The sequence below is a fragment of the Neolamprologus multifasciatus genome, chromosome 4 (genome assembly GCF_963576455.1).
Source record: "Neolamprologus multifasciatus chromosome 4, fNeoMul1.2, whole genome shotgun sequence".
In the NCBI taxonomy this organism is placed as follows: Eukaryota; Metazoa; Chordata; class Actinopteri; order Cichliformes; family Cichlidae; genus Neolamprologus; species Neolamprologus multifasciatus.
This window is the reverse complement of record NC_140442.1, coordinates 13094298-13115614: the sequence shown is the minus strand read 5'-3', so window position 1 is coordinate 13115614 and position 21317 is coordinate 13094298. Positions and strand designations below refer to the sequence as shown.

General features: G+C 38.8%; 2 protein-coding genes across 5 annotated transcripts; both read right to left on the bottom strand.

Moving 5' to 3' along the window:
• Positions 1-2389: 2389 nt before the first annotated feature.
• LOC146519975 (immunoglobulin kappa light chain-like) lies at positions 2390-5674 on the bottom strand. The gene is made up of 4 exons (XM_085157569.1): positions 5559-5674; positions 5153-5475; positions 4075-4078; positions 2390-3271 (listed from the first exon to the last, which is right to left on the bottom strand). Exons 1-4 carry the CDS (start codon positions 5599-5601, stop codon positions 2913-2915), a joined length of 729 nt encoding a protein of 242 aa, XP_085013695.1. The 5' UTR covers positions 5602-5674; the 3' UTR covers positions 2390-2912.
• Positions 5675-6790: 1116 nt separating this feature from the next.
• LOC146519974 (immunoglobulin lambda-1 light chain-like) lies at positions 6791-21302 on the bottom strand. 4 transcript variants are annotated; one of them, XM_085157409.1, is made up of 4 exons: positions 21225-21302; positions 20814-21141; positions 7993-8024; positions 6791-7304 (listed from the first exon to the last, which is right to left on the bottom strand). In XM_085157409.1, the coding sequence occupies exons 1-4, from the start codon at positions 21262-21264 to the stop codon at positions 6982-6984; spliced, it is 723 nt and encodes a 240-aa protein (XP_085013535.1). In that variant the 5' UTR covers positions 21265-21302; the 3' UTR covers positions 6791-6981. The 4 variants fall into 4 exon arrangements, with proteins under 4 accessions (XP_085013535.1, XP_085013537.1, XP_085013538.1 ...); XM_085157411.1 differs by lacking the exons at positions 20814-21141; positions 21225-21302 and adding exons at positions 9865-10181; positions 15022-15332 and having other exon boundaries at positions 7993-8026; XM_085157412.1 differs by lacking the exons at positions 20814-21141; positions 21225-21302 and adding exons at positions 14613-14938; positions 15022-15328 and having other exon boundaries at positions 7993-8026.
• Positions 21303-21317: the final 15 nt, after the last annotated feature.

Below are 21317 nucleotides of genomic sequence, written 5' to 3'. Positions count from 1 at the left end.
TTTGGCCGGCACTTGATGTCTTTTAAATGTGCTATACAAATAAATAAAGTTGAAGTTGAAGTTAATGTTACAGAGAGCTGACACGACTTCATTTGCATGAAGTTATAAAAGACACCGAGACCTGCAGATGTATCCTGGACAGGAAGAGACGGAGGAGGAGAGATGTGATGCTTCATTAACTGAGTGTGAAGATGACTATGGCTCTATGACAGAGCGTGCCCTGGAGTGATGTGCGTTGAAGCGCTGGGCTCCCACACCGTGGACTGGCCTCTTGTAGGGGGTGATGAGAGGGATTGGATGTTGGAGACATGGGTATCTGCAAGGATGAAATGCCCTGGGGGAGGGTAACGGGCCTGTCGGTACAGTGGGGTGTGGCGGAGGACCCTGGAGTCATGCACTGACCCCGGCCAGCCCACATGTGTATCGACAAAGCGGCCCTGATGGTCACATACCGCCTGCAGGACTATGGACGGGAACAACTTCCTGTTCCTGTAGCACTGACCGTCAGGGCCGCTGGGGGGCTTGATGCCGACATGGCAGCAGTCAATTGCACCAGCAGCCTTCACAAAGGCCCTGTGGCCTGCCAGCTGTGCAAACCCATTGGACATGGCATCTAGGTCTTCTGGGGTCCGTGGGAGGTGGATGACCTGATGGCGCGTGGCCACTACCTCCTCTGTGACCCTGTGCACAATGCGGTGGACAGTGGAACGGGGTATTGCGAACACCCTGGACACGACCCTGTAGGCTGCTCCACTCGCCAGCCAGAAGAGGAACACAAGGGCCTCGATTGGGGCATCCCAACCATGTCTCCGATCCTGGTTCAGTAGATTCAGCAGCGCTGTCACGGACTCCCTGCTGAGGCGGAAATCAGGCCTGGTGTCCTCATTATTGAAGAATCTGTCCAGGACTGGGACACTCAGGTTAATCCTGCAGTACAGGGGTCTGGTCTGGTGAAGGTAAATACAGGAAATGACAGACATTGTTTTATTCTAGTTATTATTCTGACTGTTGCTGTTCTTATTTTCGCAGGCAGTGGACACTGTACTTGTGGTGACATTATTTGTGTTTTTGGTTAATTGCTCTTGTGTGGCATGCTGCAGTGTGCTGGCTGCAGGCGTACACACTCCTATTTGGGACTCACATCTACAGTGGCATATATCAGGGTGTTAGTTAGTACACAGGTACACATGTCAAATATCTCAGGGGGGAGGAATGTCGACATGGATTTATCACTGTACCTGCACGTGGTTGTCTCGTAGTCGCAACAGGATCATTCGTCTGCGACGGGTGAGTTGTTGGGGATCTTCCATTAGCAGGGAAATTACACACACAAGGACGTGGTCTGTGTCCATGTTGCTGATCGGGAGGGGTAGTACGGGCAGGCACAGCTGGTGACACAAATTTGAAGGGTAGACCGCCCCATTTCACGAGCCTCTCACTTCCGCACTTCTCGTACTTAGAGGCTGTATCCCAATTCAGGGTCTGCAGCCTTAAAGGCCCCATTTTAAGGCCGATTACGTCACCGCGACGCGACGAAGGCTGTCCCAATTCGAAGGCTGCTCGAAAAGCGGCCCTCAAATGCGTCTTTCATTTCCCTGAATTTTAAGGATGTGGCGGTGTAGACTTCGTGGCCCAACATATCCCAGAATGCATACAGTGTTGCCAACTCCTCAGTAAGGAAAATCGCTATTGGTTGTCCTAAAAGTCGCTAGAAGTCGCTAAATGATGTCATCACCTAATTTGCATAATTGGTCATGCTAATGTAATTGTAACCTACGCTGCTGGAGAGAGAAATAACATCGTGGAAGAGACAAAGTGAGCAAAAGACGTCCTAAATGCATTTAGAATTTATTTAGAACTACAAATTAAATTTCTTTTAGCAATTATTGTTTTTTGTAATGTCACAATTCCAACCCTGCTCCTTTACCCGGGCTTGGACCGGCAAAAGTGACCCGAAATAGGCACTCTGGTGGAGTTACTTTGTGTGTGTGTGCGTTTATAAGTAGTTTTAAACCTGATCCACAAAACAGCATAACAGTAAAAGAAGAACTGACTGCGTTACAGCACCCGCTGCTTGTTGAGAGTAAAAGCAATATGCGCTTTCACGTCTTTTTTTAGCTAGGGGGTCTGAAAACTCGCTAAATATAGCGACAAAGTCGCTAAGTTGGCAACACTGAATGCATAGCGCAGCGGTGGATGTGGATAATTTTGCCGAAAAAAAAGGGCGGATGAGGGGCGCCCGAAGAGTAAACTTTAAGTAAGTACTGAATATTATGTCACTTATTTATGTGCAAATGTTTAATAACGAAGAACATTAAAACATTACTGTTGGCCACATGTCGACAAAGTTATGTGACGTTAGTGACGTTTGTACTAATTTGGTTTTAAAACCTTTACTTTATAATATATACGCTGTTCAATAGCTGACCTTAATCTTACAGAGAATGATCAAAGCTCATGTAGAAACAAACAAACAAATGAACAAAAGATTTTCTCCTTCATTTCTGTCAAACAAAGCTGTATGAAACGTTTCCAGCTGTTAGTATCATGGTTGCTAGGCAACGCAACGGAGGCTAGACCATCCCATTTCACAAGCCTCGCACTTCCGGCCTTAGCGGTCTTTAAATACGCGGCCCTTGAGGATTGTTGAGGCTGCGTACTTTAAGGCTGCAGACCCTGAATTGGGATACAGACATAGTACGCACCGTCCGTAGTACGAGTACTGCGCGTACTCCGAAGCGTGCAGTCGCTGGATTGGGACACAGCCAATGCGTCTCTGCTTTCCTCCAGAACATGTCTGAGGAAGCAGGCTTCACTTGCCGCACCCCGAAACCCTGGAGCAACCACCAAAGTTCCGCCCTCACTGCTTTCTAACATAAAATGAATCCCTTTTACCTGGATTGTCTATCTTTTTAAAGAAACTGAAAATAAATACATATAGTAATGAAAAATGTCCCGTTACACGAGTGTTTTACACAAAATAATATTAATATGGCCATTTCCTCACAGGGGTGCCATGCATAAACCTTATCATTGTTCCAGTCTGATGTCTGGATGGTAAGAGAGCTGCCGATTTGGTAAGTCTGGTCTGGTCTCTGAACAGCAGTGCTGGTAGAGATCTCACTGCTCACTGGACTCCCACCAGCCAACCAGCTCACATCTGCAAAAGGCACAGACTGACTGGACAGACAGACCAGAGAAGCTGTGTTGGACTGGAGCTCAGCACTGGACGGAGGGAAGACTGTCAGGACAGGAGGAGGGAGGCTGGAGCCTGAAAATACATGAAGGACATTTTAAAAAAGAAAAGAAAAATCAAAGGAAATGAGATAATGAGAAATTAGAAATTAAGCAATGAAAACAAAATCAATCAATCAACAGGATTCAATATGGAATAAACATAAGATTTGTAATGAAAAACAGTCTGCAAAAATATATTGAAATTATAATCCAACATTGAATTTCTTTTTTAAAATTTTCCTAGGATTTAATTCTGCAGGTTTCTGCATAACATGTCAGCTATTGTGAATCATTTTCTTTCATTTCAAAGAAAACTGTTGGGCCAGTTTCTCATCACTTAAAATTAATTTTTAACTTTAGTAACACTGTTAACTGCTATTGAAATAAGAAAAACCCGAATAAAAAAATCTTATTACTTTCAAATTAGTTCTTTTGTTATTAATGTCATGGTCCTGGGTCATGTGACTCAGTGTTTTCCGTTTCACTGTATTTTGTTATTTATTTGTGATCTAGTTTTTTAACTTATCTACTTGATTTCTCTCAGGTCTACGTGGCTGTTTTAGTCCTTTGTTTTTTAGGTCCTTTCGTGTCATCACCCCTTATTTTTTTACTCTCCCTCGTTGCTTCATGTTCTCAGGTTGGAATCATGTATGCATCCCATCATGTTTCCTTTTTATTTTGAAAGTCTTGTTTCTATGTTCTGTGTGCTTATTTTACTCTTACCTTGTGGTGTCATTATGGTTTTTGTGTCAGCTGTTTCCACATGTGTTTCCACTTCCCCTAATCTCCCCTCTGTGTATTTAGTCTCTGTGTGTCCATTCAGATCATCTGTGTTACCTGCCTGCAGGTATTCATAGTTATCATAGTTGTCTTAGTCGATTCATAGTTCCTCAGTCTTATCTCTGTTATTTTACTTCTCCCAGTTTAGGTTTTCATTTAGCTCTCGCCCCTGTTTGCCGTCATTTCAGTTTGTTATTATGTTATCAGCCACAATAAATGCTCGCCTTTTGTTAAACCCTGAGTTCCATGTCCCTTTGTGTCTGCTCTTGCGTCTGTTCAACAAACACAGCGGCGTATCCCGCCATGACAATTCAATTTGTTGGCATTAGTTTGTTGTAAAATAAATTAAATTCTCTTTCTACCTCATTAACATGCTTCTTCTCTCTGCAACTAGAGGCCACAGCTTGGAATCAGATTCAGAAATAACATGTTGACAATGTTTTTGATCAAGCATATTTTACACCACAATAGTATTGAAAGCTGAAGATGTGAGGTTTTATGAGTGAATAATGTTTTATCCCTTTGTCCCACATGCCATCAGACTGTTTAACTCCTCTCTGGAGGGGGGGGAACAGGAGGACAAAGGAGGGGGGAACAACTAAGCTGTAGTGCCTCTTCACTTCACTGTGCAATACCTTTTGTGCAATACTTTTGTTAATAGTCAACGGTGCGATAGACCTCAATACTTTAAATGTGCAATTCACTTGTATTTTTATTTTTATTCCTATTTATTCTATTTATCCCCTTCGTATAATTTATTTATATATGTCTCTGTATTTATATGTATGTGTGTGTGTGTGTGTGTGTGTGTGTATATAATATTCTGCTCACGCTCTGTAACTTCTGTCGGTGCTGTGCTTTTGGAAACCGAATTTCCCAGAGGAACCCACCCGAGGGATTAATAAAGTTTTATCTTATCTTATCTTATCTTATCTAATCTAATGTGTGTATATTTTGGTGTTTTTTTTTTTTTTAAATTTAAAATGAAAGTGCAAATGAAAAAAATTACAATGAATAAATTCAATAAAGCAATGTTTAAGAACTAATTGTGTGCCTTTGGTGCACTGAGTTTGTGCACAAAAAGAAGAAGTAAGGAGTGAGGAAGTTTTTGTCACAGTGTAAATCACTGTGATACGTACTCATTAACAGAGCTGTCCCATGTCTTACAGTAATATACAGCAGAGTCTCCTTCCTCCACATTGCTGATGATCAAACGATAATCTGATGTTGACTGATGAGTGGATGTGAATTTTGGAGAGGAGAACCCAGAGCCAAAGGTTGGAGAACTATAGTCATAACGAAACCACAGCACAAACTGAGGAACTCCTCCTGGAATCTGTTTATACCAACGAGCAGCACTGCCAGTAACAGTCCCCAAATTGCAGTCCATGGTGGCTGTCTCTCCTTTCCTTACTGATAAAACAGGATTCTGTGTCAGCACCGTCACACCACTCACACCTGCAAACAACAAGAAGATATGAAGTCACAAGAAACACATTGACATCAGTATATATCTGTGCAATATAAATCAAAGTGTTTACATGTTAGAGCAGAGATCAGAGCACAGAGAGTCACCAGCATCATGTCAATGTGAAGTACGAACTGATTTGGAGAAAAAGTGCTGGAGAAGCCATTTAATAGAACTATCAGGAGGAGGAGCTGTGCCTCCTCCTCTCCTTTTTTTCTTTTGTCTTAATTTGTTTCTTTATTAGCATCATAATGTATATATTTTGATTGAAGCGTATAATCAGAATAATGAGAAAATAATACCAAGGCCTCCAGAAGCACAAAGGGAATAATACTTACATTAAAACAAAATGGGAAAAAGAACTAGGCATACAAATAGCAAATGAGGATTGATCATCTATGTGGGTGACACACAAGCTCAACAAATTGAAGGGAACTTACTTGGGGAAAATTGAATTTGTGTGTTTCTTAGACCTTAAAAGCAAGGAATGTGGGTGACAACAGCAGGAAACAGTGTGGTCACATGAATGCCACCCACTCACAAAATCTTTGGGTAGGCAATAAAATTCAAATATACTTGGACAATACATGTCTAACACTAAGAAAAAACCTAGGCTGTGAAATCCCTGTAGATGCCTTAGTGCTGTATCTTGGAGTAATTAAAGTATTGCTCATTGTAGGTTGCAAAAAAACAGCACAACTGGTATATAAAGGGAAATCTTTATGAGAAGATAACTTTCTTGCAAATGTTTGAAGGAGACGCCTTTTTATAAAGTGGAAGAAATGGATTGCCTTCATGTGTCATTGTCTAACAGTATTCAGCTGTCTCTGAATGATCAAAGGATATGAACTGAAACATTTCCATTAAAAACAGCAGTTCCATTTTATTTTACACAGAGCTGATACATCATTTACTTGAGGTTATAAATGAGTTAGTAAGACCTGCAGGTGCATCCTGGGCAAGAACAAACAGAAGAGCAGACAGGTTATGCTTCACTAACTGAGTGTGAAGATTCATTTGCAAGTTTACAACCAACATTTTAAACCAGTGACACTTGCCCTCTCTCATACTCAGGAAGCATTGTTAAATGATGCTCTCTAGTGTTCAAATATTACATAGCGTGTATTTCAAAATATACTAATGTTTTTATTATGAGAAGAAGACATTTAAAAAGTGGTTTGCTTATGAGTGTTTTTTTTCTATATGTGCCCCTCTCTAAAATTTAAGAGTTCATTTTAATCGTTTTAAATTTATGTTACTAACAAAACAGTGACACAATTTCTTATTTATTGACAAGAAAAGACATTTATTTTAACCAATGCTTTTATTAATTTATTGCAAAACATGAATTCCTGAAAATACTTATTAACAATCAGCAGATGAATACATGACTTAAACCTTTTGCTTTATTCAGATTTCTAACATGTAACGACTGTAATGAGCAAACAGCACAAGCAGTAAAGAAGCAGATTTTAAATGCAAATTCTGATCCTCAACTATTCAGTGGGACATTCTGACTTCTTGATGGTTTTCTCTGAAGTCTGTGAGCCCAAAGACACTTTACATGTATAAACCTTATCCATGTTCCAGTCTGATGTCTGGATGGTCAGAGAGCTGCTGATTTGGTAAGTCTGGTCGGGTCTCTGAACAGCAGTGCTGGTAGAGATCCCACTGCTCACTGGACTCCCACCAGCCAACCAGCTCACATCTGCAAAACGCACAGACTGACTGGACAGACAGACCAGAGAAGCTGTGTCGGACTGGAGCTCAGCACTGGATGGAGGGAAGACTGTCAGGACAGGAGGGGGGAGGCTGGAGCCTGAAAATACATGAAAGATGTTCAGAAAACAAAAAAAAGCTAAATTAAAGGAAAGAAGGAAATTGGAAATGAAGTCATAAAACCAGAAGAAATCAAGAAGAGTAAATATGGAATAAACATAACATTTGTTATAAAGTTAGAAGAAAACAAAACTATTGTACAATACCAAAATATATGGATCCAACATATTGTTTGAATTTCTTTTTATATTTTTACCAAATAAAATATGATTAGTTACTGTTTAATTTTCCATGTAAGATGTCTTTGATTTAATTCTACACGTTTCTGCATAACATGTCAGCTAATGTGTGTAATTTTCTTTCAAATCAAAGAAAAGTTCTAATCACTTCAAAGTAATTTTGAACTTTAGTAACAGTGTTAACAACTATTGAAGAAAGAGAAAACGGGCCTATGTATGTTTTTGAAATTCCAACCTAAACATAAATTAAAAGCAATAAGAAGGGGAAAACAACATATTTCACACCATTGTCAGAGAACTGGTTTGACACCATTTCACATTTTTTAAACATGTAATTTATGCCTCCTGTATATGAGACAACCTGAAACTATTTCAGATTGTACAAAATCATAAAAAATGATGCTGAACAAGAAACATATTGAATTAAGTAATAATAAGCAGATTTTCGCAAAATCTATCTTGTTTTATGATCATTTAAAAAGTACTTACTTGTCACAATCAGCTTGGTGCCTTGTCCGAATACCACAGTGATTCAGTTTGTATACATGGCTGTACAAAAACCTCCTGACTGTCACTGATGAGGGGAGAGGAACTGAAACATCCTGTAGAGACTAACTTTCACTGTCAACATCTCATTCACTTCATCTGTTTGTATTTTATAACTGTGTCTCTCTCTGTGTGTAGTCATGTTTATTCCTTCATGTCACTTGCTTTGTGCACGATTTAATAAAGTCCTCATTATTGGCCAGAATTAATCAGAGCTGTACTGTCTCTCAATAAGATTGTAGCCACAGTCTGCTTCACTATGAACCAGCTTTCTTGGGAGAGTCTTCCCATGTCTGACAGAAACTCACAGCAGAGTCTCCTGTCTCTGAATGATTGATAATATACTTGAAATCAGTGTTTGGTCAGGATTTAGATATTAATCTGTCTGAGGAGAATCCTGCTGAAAATGCAGTTGACCTGTGAGAATGATAAAATCTCAGAAATGAGAAGAAGAACCAGGAACCTGTTTGTACCAGCCGACATAAAAGCTTTCAGCTTTTTTTAATGTTGTATTTGAGCAGGTTAATGGTAAAAAAAAAATCCAATTTTTAATAAGACATTATCTGAACGTTGTATGTTACTCTGCATTTTCTTGATTGGACTATACTCAAGTGAATGAGTCTAAGAAAGCATATGTACTGCCAAGAGGTTTGTATCACATTGTGAACAACTGTGATATGTACAGTGTCTTCTATTTCTGCGAACATGATAGTTAAATGATAATTAATGTTTGATGAGGACGTAGAGTTGAATCTTTCTGAGGAGAATCTTGTTTCAAAGCTTTTGAGCTGTCAGAATTGGAGAAATCTTAGAAACATACAGATTATCTTCTCTAGGAACTTGTTTATAGAGCTAATAGAATTCCTATCATCTCTCTCAACGTTGCAGTTGAGAACAGCTTGTTGAAAACTTTGTACTTAAGTACAGTAAGTAAGTATTTGTACTTGGTTACTTCCCACCTCTGGGGACAGATAACCTGTTCTAAATTCAAGTGAGCTGCCAGAATGAAAACTGAGGAACCCCTCCAGGAACTTGTTTAGACCATCTAACATAATTGAACCATATTGCAACTGAGAACAACTTCTTGACCTGGAGAAACCTTGTGGACAGGAGGTATCTGGATAAACACTTCCGCTGCATTAACATGTGCCAACAAACACAGAAAGAACATGAGTGAAATGTCTTTCTCAAAACGATGGGCTATGAAACAGATGAGAAGAACATCTTACATTTTAGAGAAGTGATGAGAGAGCAGACAGTCCCCAGCATGTTATCAGTGCGAGGTGTAAACATCCTTTACTATTCAGTTGAGGTGTGAAAAGAATTGTAGTGAGAAGCAAGCACCAGATAAAATTTAATTTTGCTGCATTTTCACTTCATAGGAAACATTTTAGAACTTTAACAGTATCTATTTAGGTTGATTAATGTGATTTACTGCAGCTAGAATGTGACAGTTATCAGAATTTTAGACAATCATTTGTCACATTGCTCTTATTTAAAAACACGTACATCATTGTGTACATATGTGACAATTTGTGTTGTTGGTGGTCATCATATTCCTTGATATTTTATATACTTTCAGTGATGATTGCTAAAATGTATCAAAAAGAGTAATTTCGTGTTCATAAAAACACTCTCGAAAGTTGGTGGGTTTTCATTGATGAACATTAAAATAAATAAAAAAATAACAATAAACACACTATTTGAAGGTGGTGGGTTTACACTGAGTTTGTTGAATGGGTATTTTAAAAAGAGCATCAAAAAGCAGAAGTATCAGTGGGGAGGTTTTTGTCACAGTGTAAATCACTGTGATACAGCATTATTGCTGTCCCATGCCTTACAGTAATAGACTGCAGAGTCTCGCTCCTCCACATTGTTGATGATCAAACGATAATCTTTTGTTGACTGATGAGTGGATGTGAATTCTGGAGAGGAGAACCCAGAGGCATAGGTTGGAGAACTATAGCTATAATGAAAATACAGCACAAATTGAGGAACTCCTCCTGGAATCTGTTTATACCACCAAGCATCATTAGTAACAGTCCCCAGGTTACAGTCCATGGTGGCTGTCTCTCCTTTCCTCACTGATAAAACAGGAGGTTTCTGTGTCACCACTGTCACGCCACTCACACCTGCAAACAACAAGAAGACATGGAGTCAAGAGAAACACACTGACATTTAAATGTAACATGAGATCTATTCTTCAGTATATTTTAGACTCTTTACATGTTAGAGCAGTGACTAGAGCACAGAGAGTCACCAGCATGTTGTCACTGTGCTTTTGGAATGGATTTGTAATTTGGAAAGAAATTTGACTCCTTCTGTAGAGGAGAGGAGGTGTGAACCATTAAATATGTCACTGAAACCCAGAGAGACTGACAGAAGGAGGAGCACTGGATTTCCCCCTCTTTCTCTAACCTGTATCATTAACATTATTTTCATAAACACTGATGTTGGTAATGTCTTGTTGTTTTCTTCTTTTTTTCCCTTTGTTCATTTATTTATTGTTTGTTTGTTTGATTGTTGTTTTGAATTTTAGAATGGTTACCATCGCTACATCTAAAATGAGACAGGATTATAGTTTGTTATATTTTATACTTAAACTTGTGCTTTATTCAGAAAAATAAACCTTGATGTGAATATTGCTAAATTTAAATTCATCACTGTCTAGAGAACACTGTTAGAAATTTTTAATGATGCTGAGGTTCTTGTATATCTACCTCACTAAACGTTACGTTAGTGACTAGAAAATTCTACAAAATGACAGTAATGATATTAGCATTATTTGCAGCAACATTAAGTTTTCAGCTTAAAAGTTCCAAACTATGAAAAACCATTAAGAACATCCAGTGTGAGTATCGCATCAAGTCAGTTAGATTTCTGGTCTGATCAGTCAAGTAGCAGAGGTTTGTTAGATTGTTAATCAATTTCAGCTCCTTTAGCCTTAATGCAATCAACAACAGGTGCACAACACAGGCAATAATGGAAGAACAATTAAAACAAATGATTTTACACGTGGAAGTCACTGGCATTTCCTGTATAAGAGTAGAGTTGAGAGTAGAGCTGCAGTAAAGATTAGTTACATAGCTGGACTCCATTTAGTTTATTTTATTATGAGAAGTTCATAGACCAAACCAAAGAGGTAAACTGCCTTTAATTTACCAAATTGTAGTGAAATGCAGCCTGAAAATATAATAATACAAATCACATTTTATAGTCAGGGAAAGTCTCATCTAATGTTACAGAGAACTGACACGACTTCATTTGCATGAAGTTATAAAAGATACCGAGACCTGCAGATGTATCCTGGACAGGAAGAGAGGGAGGAGGAGAGATGTGATGCTTCATTAACTGAGTGTGAAGATTTATTTGCAAATTTACAACCAACGTTTTAAACCAGTGTCACCTTTCCTTTTGAGTTTTCAAGCAGAATTGTGTAATGATAATCTCCAGTCTACAAATATGGAAAAACAGGCATTTTCAGAGCATTTCTTTAGAGTAAAACAGTTAAATGTGGTTACATGTTAATTATGTTCTCATATCTTCACCTTACTAAAATGCAACAATTTCAGGTTAGTCATTCTGAATTTATGTTAGTGGCTACTTTGAAAGTGTATTCTTGCTTACTAAAAAGTAAAATATTTTATAGCCAATGCTTTTATTGATATATGAAAAATAGATGTTTCTTTGAATGTCTGCAAATAAACACATCACTTAAACATTTTGCTTTACTCTGATTTTTAACATGTATCATATCAAATTATATCAAATTTGTGTGTATAGCACATTTAAAGACCAAAGTACACCAAAGTGCTTTCCAGTAATACCATAACACAAATAAAATCACAATATAAAAAATATAAAATACAGATATAAAATAATTACATAATGCAAATGCAAAGCCGGGTGAAAATCACTCTAATTAGCCTCAGATGCTAGGTTAAACAAGATTTAAAAGATTGAATACACTCAGATGCGCGAATGTCAAGAGGAAGATTATTCCATAATTTGGGTGTGGCAACAGCAAAGGCACAGTTTTCTCTAGTCTTCAGCTGAGATCTAGGTTGCACTAAAAGCAATTGACCCAGTGATCTTCATGCTCTCTTAGGGCTATATTGACAGAGGAGATCAGCTAAGTAATTTGGCGCCCTTTTATTTCAAATTTTATAAGTAAACAACAAGATCTTAAAATCAAATCGATATTTAATAGGAAGCCAGTGTAAGTTGGCTAGAACGGGGCTAGAACTTCAACATGTCTTGAAGTTCTCCAGGGCTGGTAATGAACTAATCATTTGATTCAGGTGTGTTGACCCAGGGTGAGATCTAACCCACTGGGCCTCGAGTCCTAGAGTTCGACACCCCTGGTGTGTACCTGTAGCTCAGGTGGCAGAGCAGGTCAGCCACTAACCAGAAGGTTGATGGTTTGATCCCAGGCTGCTCCATTCTGCATGCCAAATATCCTTGGGCAAGATACTAACCCCATGTTGCTCTCCGATGCGTCCATCGCAGTGTGGATGTGCATGAATGGTAGATACTTAGCACTTAAGAGCTCAGAAGAAAGTGCTTGTGTGAATGGGTGTAATTGAGTGAATGAATTAGTTGTATAAAGTGCTCAAAAGAGTACAAAAGCGCTATATAAGAACCATTTACCCCTGGTCTATTGTGTCAGCTGTTTCCTCATGTGTTTCCACTTCCCCTAATCTCCCTTCTTTATATTTGTGTGTGTCTGTGTGTGTCCTTTCAGTCTTTGTCGGATCATCTGTGTTACCTCCCTGCAGGTATTCATAGTTACCATATCATAGTTGTCTTAGTCGATTCATAGTTCCTCTGTCTCAGTTATTTCAGTTCTTCCAGTTTAGGTTTTCATTTAGCTCTCGCCCCTGTTTGCCTTTGTTTGAGTTCATGTTATCAGCCACAAAAAATGCTCGCCTTTTGTTTACCCCTGAGTTCCATGTCCCTTTGTGTCTGGTCTTGGGTCCGTTCAACAAACACACCGGCATAACCTGCCATGACAATTACATTTATTGGCAATAGTTTGTTGTAAAATAATCCCATTCAACACAATTCTAGAACTGTATTGTATTCTTTTTTTTCTTTTTATTTATCAGTCATCAATAACAAAGTATATTTTGTTAGGGGAATGCCACCTCCTCCAGTTGCTGCACACCTGGAGCCAATTACAGGCAATCAAGCCAGAGTGATTTAAGCCTCAGGCTGACATTCATTCACCCCCAGTTTGTCATCAACCTCGTGACAAAACCGTCTTCTAATTATCACACCCGATGTTGTAAATAAAACCCTTTTGACTGCACAGCTATCTATATTAATTATTTACTACAATATTCATCATGATTTTGTACAAATGATAGAAAAATATATACAATAATAATACAATAATTACAATCAATCACACCATCAGATTACCAAAGTCATGTTTAATCACCATGTCTGACAAAAATAATGTTCTTGAAAAGTGGTTGTAAAAGTATCAAACATTTACTAGTGTCCTTATCCTCACCCTTCTACATTTTCCTTCTGCCTCATAAATATGTTTGTGATCACTACTAAATGTAAATGAAGATGGTCTAACTTCAGTATAGCTTTGGATTTTTGTTTAACTGCTTGTTAACGACACTTCAGTTAAGCTGCAGTTGGAATGTAACAGTTAGACCTGTGAGTAGTGTCTATAAAATGTCTGTTAAAATTTCTTGCTTTTGCTGTAGCCCACCTACTTCAAGGTCAGATGGGCTTTCAAAGATGCTCGGTTTGAACTTCAGCAGTCTTATGCCTGCATGCCTAAATGCTTTGAGTTGCTGCTGATGTGAAATGCTGGTTAGATATTTGGATGACTGTGGCGAGCAGTGGAAGAGGCATAATTAATAAAGTGGTTGCTGAATGTATGTAGTGTGACTTTACTGGACTATACTGTTATGTGTTTTCTTTGTCTGTTTTCTCATGCATAGGGTTTGACGAGTATTATTTTTGCTCTTCTCGATTTCATCAGTGATGTAAAGTTTAAAATATGTTCTTCATGTTTCATTTTTGTTTCTGATTTTTTTTTCTCATTACATTTACACCCTGCAGAAGTCTTTCAATGATCAGTAATATTTTGAGGGAAAAAAAACAAAAATTAAACATAGTAGTAGTCAAAGTTTTACATTCATTCATCACAGAGTTTAAATAATTGACTGATTATTAATATTTTGACAAATGTGAAACAGTTTTATTGTTGAAGTCTCTTTTGTTATAAAAAGTGTCCTAACTGTTCTGAGACGAGCATGCACAGTCAACTTTTTTACTGTGAGAATTGCACCAAATTGTATGAGAGAACGTGTAATTTGGTTTATCTGATAATTTGTGAATTTGTTTCATTGTTTTCCTTTTTATATTTTTTAATTAAAGAACAAAAAACTAGAAATCCAGTATTTAAAAACACAGTATCTGAAGGTGGTGCATTTTCTTTAGAATTTTCTTGATGAATCTATAATCTGTAAGTGACAGAGTCTCAAAAAGCAGAAGTACTAATGAGGAGGTTTTTGTCACAGCCTGAATCACTGTGATACGTGCGCAGAAGCAGAGTCATCATATGTCTGACAGTAATACACTGCAGAGTCTCCTGTCTCTGCTCGCTTGATAATGAACTGGTAATCAATGTTTGATGAGGATTTAGAGTTGAACCTGTCTGAGGAGAATCCTGTTCCAAATTCAAGTGAGCTGCCAGAATGACGAAATCTTAGAACATACTGAGGAGCCTCTCCATGAACTTGTTTATACCATCTAACATAATTCCCATCATATCTCTCTATGTTGCAGTTGAGAACAGCTTGTTGACCTGGAGAAACTGTGTGGACAGCAGGAGTCTGGGTCAACACGATCACTGCATCAACATCTGCCAGGAAACACAAAAAAAACTGAAGGTTAAAGTTTAGCTCTAAATATGGAATTAAAACAGAAATGAGAAGAAGCTCTTACATGTTAGAGCAGTGATGAGAGTGTAGAGGGTCCACAGCATGTTGTCAGTGTGAGGTGTAAATGATCTTTACTGTTCAGCTGAGATGTGAGTAAGATTGTGAGAAGAGATACTGGAGCTTATAAAGACACAGAGGAAACTAAAGGAGGAGGAGATTCAACAAAACTACTTTCATTCATAGATCAAATGATTTATGAGGAGTTTCACATTTCACATGTTTCTGATTCATATTCATCATTTACACTCATGTTTGTCATAAGAAACTACTCTTGAAAAAAGTTGTTGTAAAAGAAACAAATGTTTATCACTGATGTCTTTATGCTCACACGTTACATTTTCTTTCTACCCACGTGTTTATGATTGATTATCAACTAAACTTTAATTTAGCTGTTCTGTTATCGCTAAAAGTTGTAAAATGTTGTATCACTAAAATATCATCCTCAGTCAGTTGTTATTTATTATGTGTTTACAGCGCCCTCACAGCAGAGTCTCCTGTCTCCACCTGTTTAATTATGAAGTGGTAATCAATGACACTTACAGTGGGGCAAAAAAGTATTTAGTCAGTCACCGATTGTGCAAGTTCCCCCACTTAAAATGATGACAGAGGTCAGTAATTTGCACCAGAGGTACACTTCAACTGTGAGAGACAGAATGTGAAAAAAAAATCCATGAATTCACATGGTAGGATTTGTAAAGAATTTATTCGTAAATCAGGGTGGAAAATAAGTATTTGGTCACCTCAAACAAGGAAAATCCCTGGCTCTCACAGACCTGTAACGTCTTCTGTAAGAAGCTTTTCTGTCCCCCACTCGTTACCTGTATGAATGGCACCTGTTTGACCTCATCATCTGTATAAAAGACACCTGTCCACAGCCTCAACCAGTCAGACTCCAAACTCCGCCATGGCCAAGACCAAAGAGCTTTCGAAGGACACCAGGAAAAGAATTGTAGACCTGCACCAGACTGGGAAGAGTGAATCTACAATAGGCAAGCAGCTTGGTGTGAAAAAATCAACTGTGGGAGCAATCATCAGAAAATGGAAGACATACAAGACCACTGATAATCTCCCTCGATCTGGGGCTCCACGCAAGATCTCATCCCGTGGGGTCAAAATGATCATGAGAACGGTGAGCAAAGATCCCAGAACCACACGGGGGGACCTGGTGAATGACCTGCAGAGAGCTGGGACCAAAGTAACAAAGGTCACCATCAGTAACACACTACAACGGCAGGGAATCAAATCCCGCAGTGCCAGACGTGTTCCGCTGCTGAAGCCAGTGCATGTCCAGGCCCGTCTGAAGTTTGCCAGAGAGCACATGGATGATACAGCAGAGGATTGGGAGAATGTCATGTGGTCAGATGAAACCAAAGTAGAACTTTTTGGTATAAACTCAACTCGTCGTGTTTGGAGGAAGAACAATACTGAGTTGCATCCCAAGAACACCATACCTACTGTGAAGCATGGGGGTGGAAACATCATGCTATGGGGCTGTTTTTCTGCCAAGGGGACAGGACGACTGATCCGTGTTAAGGACAGAATGAATGGGGCCAAGTATCGTGAGATTTTGAGCCAAAACCTCCTTCCATCAGTGAGAACTTTGAAGATGAAACGAGGCTGGGTCTTCCAACATGACAATGATCCAAAACACACCGCCCGGGCAACAAAGGAGTGGCTCCGTAAGAAGCATTTGAAAGTCCTGGAGTGGCCTAGCCAGTCTCCAGACCTCAACCCCATAGAAAATCTGTGGCGGGAGTTGAAAGTCCGTGTTGCTCGGCGACAGCCCCAAAACATCACTGCTCTTGAGAAGATCTGCATGGAGGAATGGGCCAAAATACCAGCTACTGTGTGTGGAAACCTGGTAAAGACCTATAGTAAACGTTTGACCTCTGTTATTGCCAACAAAGGTTATGTTACAAAGTATTGAGTTGTATTTTTGTTATTGACCAAATACTTATTTTCCACCCTGATTTACGAATAAATTCTTTACAAATCCTACCATGTGAATTCATGGATTTTTTTTTCACATTCTGTCTCTCACAGTTGAAGTGTACCTCTGGTGCAAATTACTGACCTCTGTCATCATTTTAAGTGGGGGAACTTGCACAATCGGTGGCTGACTAAATACTTTTTTGCCCCACTGTATAAAGACACAGAGGAGAGCAGAACTGAAAGAGGAGTTTCAGAAAAACAGCCTTCTTTTATAAAAGACTTAAATTACCAATATAAATAATTTATAAGATAAGATAAGAAAAAACTTTATTAATCCATTGGGTGGGTTCCTCTGGGAAATTCGGTTTCCAAATAGCACAGCACCGACAGAAGTTACAGAATGTGAGCAGAATACCATATATACACATATATAAATACAGGGACATATATAAATAAAGAGTATTGCACATTTCAAGTATTGAAGTCTATTGCACCGTTGGTTATTAACAAAAAGTATTGCACAGTAAAAAGGCACTACAGCTTAGTTGTTCCCCCCTCCTTTGTCCTCCTGTTGCCCCTCCCTCTCCCCTCCAGAGAGGAGTTAAACACTTTGATGGCGTATAATTTCATACAGTGAAAATTGCCTTTGTGTGAGCATTATTGTTTCAATCTCAATGATTTCATATAATCTTTGTATTTGCTCTTCAAAAACTAATATAAATGACTTAAACAGAGTATATGTCATGGTCTCGGGTCTGCAACTCAGGTTTTGGATTTATATTCTTTGATTACTGTTGTTCATGATTTTGGTTTCCTTTCAAGTTCTCAGTGATCTTAGTTTTCCCTCCCTTAGTATTTATCTCAGCCTGTGTTTAGTCTCTTCCTCCCTGTTTTCTCTGCGCTGTTCCTGTGTTCTTCGTTTCCTGTTGAGTCACCTTTGTCTCTGTGTTCGTTCATCTCCTGTGTCTCCCCAGTCAGTCATGTCTCCCTGTGACTGTTAGTTACTCTTGTCTCTGGCTGTCTCCCAATTCAGGGTCTGCAGCCTTAAAGGCTGCATTTTAAGGCCGATTACGTCACCGCGACGCGACGAAGGCTGTCCCAATTCGAAGGCTGCCCGAAATGCGGCCCTCAAATGCGTCCTTCATTTCCCTGAATTTTAAGGACGTGGCGGTGTAGACTTCGTGGCCCAACATATCCCAGAATGCATAGCGCGGCGGTGGGTGTGGATAATTTTGCCGAAAAAAACGGCGGATGAGGGGCGCCCAAAGAGTAAACTTAAGTAAGTACTGAATATTATGTCACTTATTTATGTGCAAATGTTTAATAATGAAGATCATTAAAACATTACTGTTGGCCACATGTCGGCAAAGTTATGTGACATTAGTGACGTTTGAACTAACTTGGTTTTACAGCCTTTACTTTAAAATATACGCTGTTAAATAGCTGAGCTTAATCTTACAGAGAATGATCAAAGCTCATGTAGAAACAAACAAACAAATGAACAAAAGATTTTATCCTTAATTTTTGTCAAACAAAGCTGTATGAAACGTTTCTAGCTGTTAGTATCATGGTTGCTAGGCAACCTGGGCAGCGCAACGGAGGCTAGACCGTCCCATTTCACAAGCTTCGCACTTCCGGCCTTAGCAGTCTTTAAGTACGTGGCCCTTGAGGATCGTTGAGGCTGCATACTTTAAGGCTGCAGACCCTGAATTGGGAGACAGCCTCTGTGACCCATGTTCGCTCTGTTTCCGCTGTCAGTCGGTTTTTTGTGTCAAGTCTGTATCTTTGTTCCTTCTCCTGCTTCCTGTTTTACTTTGATAGTCTCGTGTTCTTTCTTAATGTTCCCAGTTGTGCTTCCTTCACGTCCGGTTATGTGTGATTGCTCCCAGCTGTGCTCTCCTCCTGTGTCTGATTTCCTCATTACTCCCTGTGTATTACGTCTTGTGTTTTCCTCTGTCTATTGTTATGTTGTACCATCATACTCCCTCATTGCTATGTGTTTTCTCTGTGGCACCTGATAACTTCTAGCTCTGTGTTTTTCTAATTTCCAGTTTTGTTTTTCTTAGTTATAATATTCCGGGTTTTTGTCACAGCAAATAAAACTGCCTTTTTCAGTTGAACCTTTTGTTTGAGTCCTGCATTTGAGTCCTAATCCTGCCTGTCACAGCCGTAACATGATATTATATGGTTTATAATAATGATAATAATAATAATAATAATGTATACTTTATTGATCCCCGTGGGGAAATTCCTCTCTGCATTTAACCCATTCACTCAGTGAAGCAGTATATTCCTCTTTCATAACAACAAATTAGATACATTGATTATCTAAAAAAAAATAAAAAATAAAAAAACAATAGACATGCACAAACACAGAGAAATTCATTTATCTGTATATGTTTACATTCTCTTTCTACCTCATTAACATGCTTCTTCTCTGAAGCTAGAGGCTACAGCTTGAAATCTGATTTAAAATTAACATGTTGACAATGTTTTTGATCAAACATATTTTACACCACAATAATATTAAAAGCTGATGGTGTGAGGTTTTATGAGTGAATAATGTGTGTATATTTTGGTGCTTTGTTTATTTAAAGTGAAAGTGCAAATGAAAGAAATGCAATGAATAAATTTAACAGAGCAATGTTTAAGAACTAATCGTGTGCCTTTGGTGCACTGAGTTTGTGCACAAAAAGCAGAAGTAATAGTGAGGAAGTTTTTGTCACAGTGTAAATCACTGTGATACGTACTCCTTAACAGAGCTGATAGTAGGAGAAAATAATGGCAATAAATAAACTTAGAGAAATATACTGATCTGTATATGTTTACATTCTCTTTTTACCTCATGAACATGCTTCTGATGAACTAAATGTTTGGTCTAAACACACGACCCTGCTGGAATCAGACCACGAGAGACTACAGACAGAACACAAGAGCCACTCGTTCGGTTTACTTGCAAGGGGAGGTTGCACTCACAGAACTTACACAAGCAGCCTGTAGCCAACTCCAAACTCCCCTCGCAGCCTTGTATTCAATGAACACACAACACCCAATTGTAAAACCCATATAGTGTGTCACAAAAGCAAAGGCACCGTGTGTGTATGTGCGAGCATGTGAGTGAATGTGTGTGCGTGTATGTGTCTGTATACGTGACTTCCTACTACACAATATATGTTTACAACATCCCTAGTCATAAAAAGATCATCTCCCCTCACCCCATATATGGCATTACCCCCTTTAATAGTCCACCATATACAACGTACAGAGGAGCCCATAAACGGCAGGAAGTAAACATTCCTTACTAAATAAGGAAACCAGAATCTTACATGGAACGTGCCTGCATTTTAAGGAAAGGTTTAAAATTTTAAACACAACAATGACAACTTTTAACACAATCAATCCACAACTAAAGCTGATTCAAAATAAAAACTCTCTGCAACTAGAGGACCTGATCTGAGTTTGATGCAGTCTTATTTTATTTTGGCTGAATTTTAGTGAAGCATGAATTAGTGAAATTATTGAACTGTAAAATAAAGAGGATTTGTGTGGACTCATTTTTTTTCTTACTGTGGCTTGAAATCAGATTAACTAGTTAACAATGTGAGAATGTTTTTGATCAAACATGTTTTACAGTACAATAATATTAAAAGCTGATGATGTGAGGTTTTATGTGTGAATAATGTGAGTCTATTTTGGTGCTTTGTTTATTTAAAGTGAAAGTGCAAATGAAAAAAAAAATACAATGGGTAAATTTAACAGAGCAATATTTAAGAACTAATTGTGTGCCTTTGGTGCACTGAGTTTATGCACAAAAAGCAGAAGTAATAGTGAGGAAGTTTTTGTCACAGTGTAAATCTCTGTGATGTGTACTCATTAACAGAGCTGTCCCATGTCTTACAGTAATAGACTGCAGAGTCTCCCTCCTCCACATTTTTAATGATCAAACGATAATCTGTTGTTGACTGATGAGTACATGTGAATTTTGGAGAAGAGAATCCAGAGCCATAGTTTGGAGAACTCCATCTATGATGAAACGTCAGTACATACTGAGGACTTCCTCCTGGAATCTGTTTATACCACCGAGCAGCATCATTAGTAACAGTCCCCAGATTACAGTCCATGGTGGCTGTCTCTCCTTTCCTCACTGACACAACAGGAGGTTTCTGTGTCAGCACCGTCACACCACTCACACCTGCAAACAACAAGAAGACATGGAGTCAAGAGAAACACACTGACATTAAAATATATGTGTGCAAAATAAGTCAAAGTGTTTACATGTTAGAGCAGTGATGAGACCACAGAGAGTCACCAACATGATGTTGACTTGAAGCTGAAGAACTGATTTCGAGAAAAGTCGCTGGAGGAGCC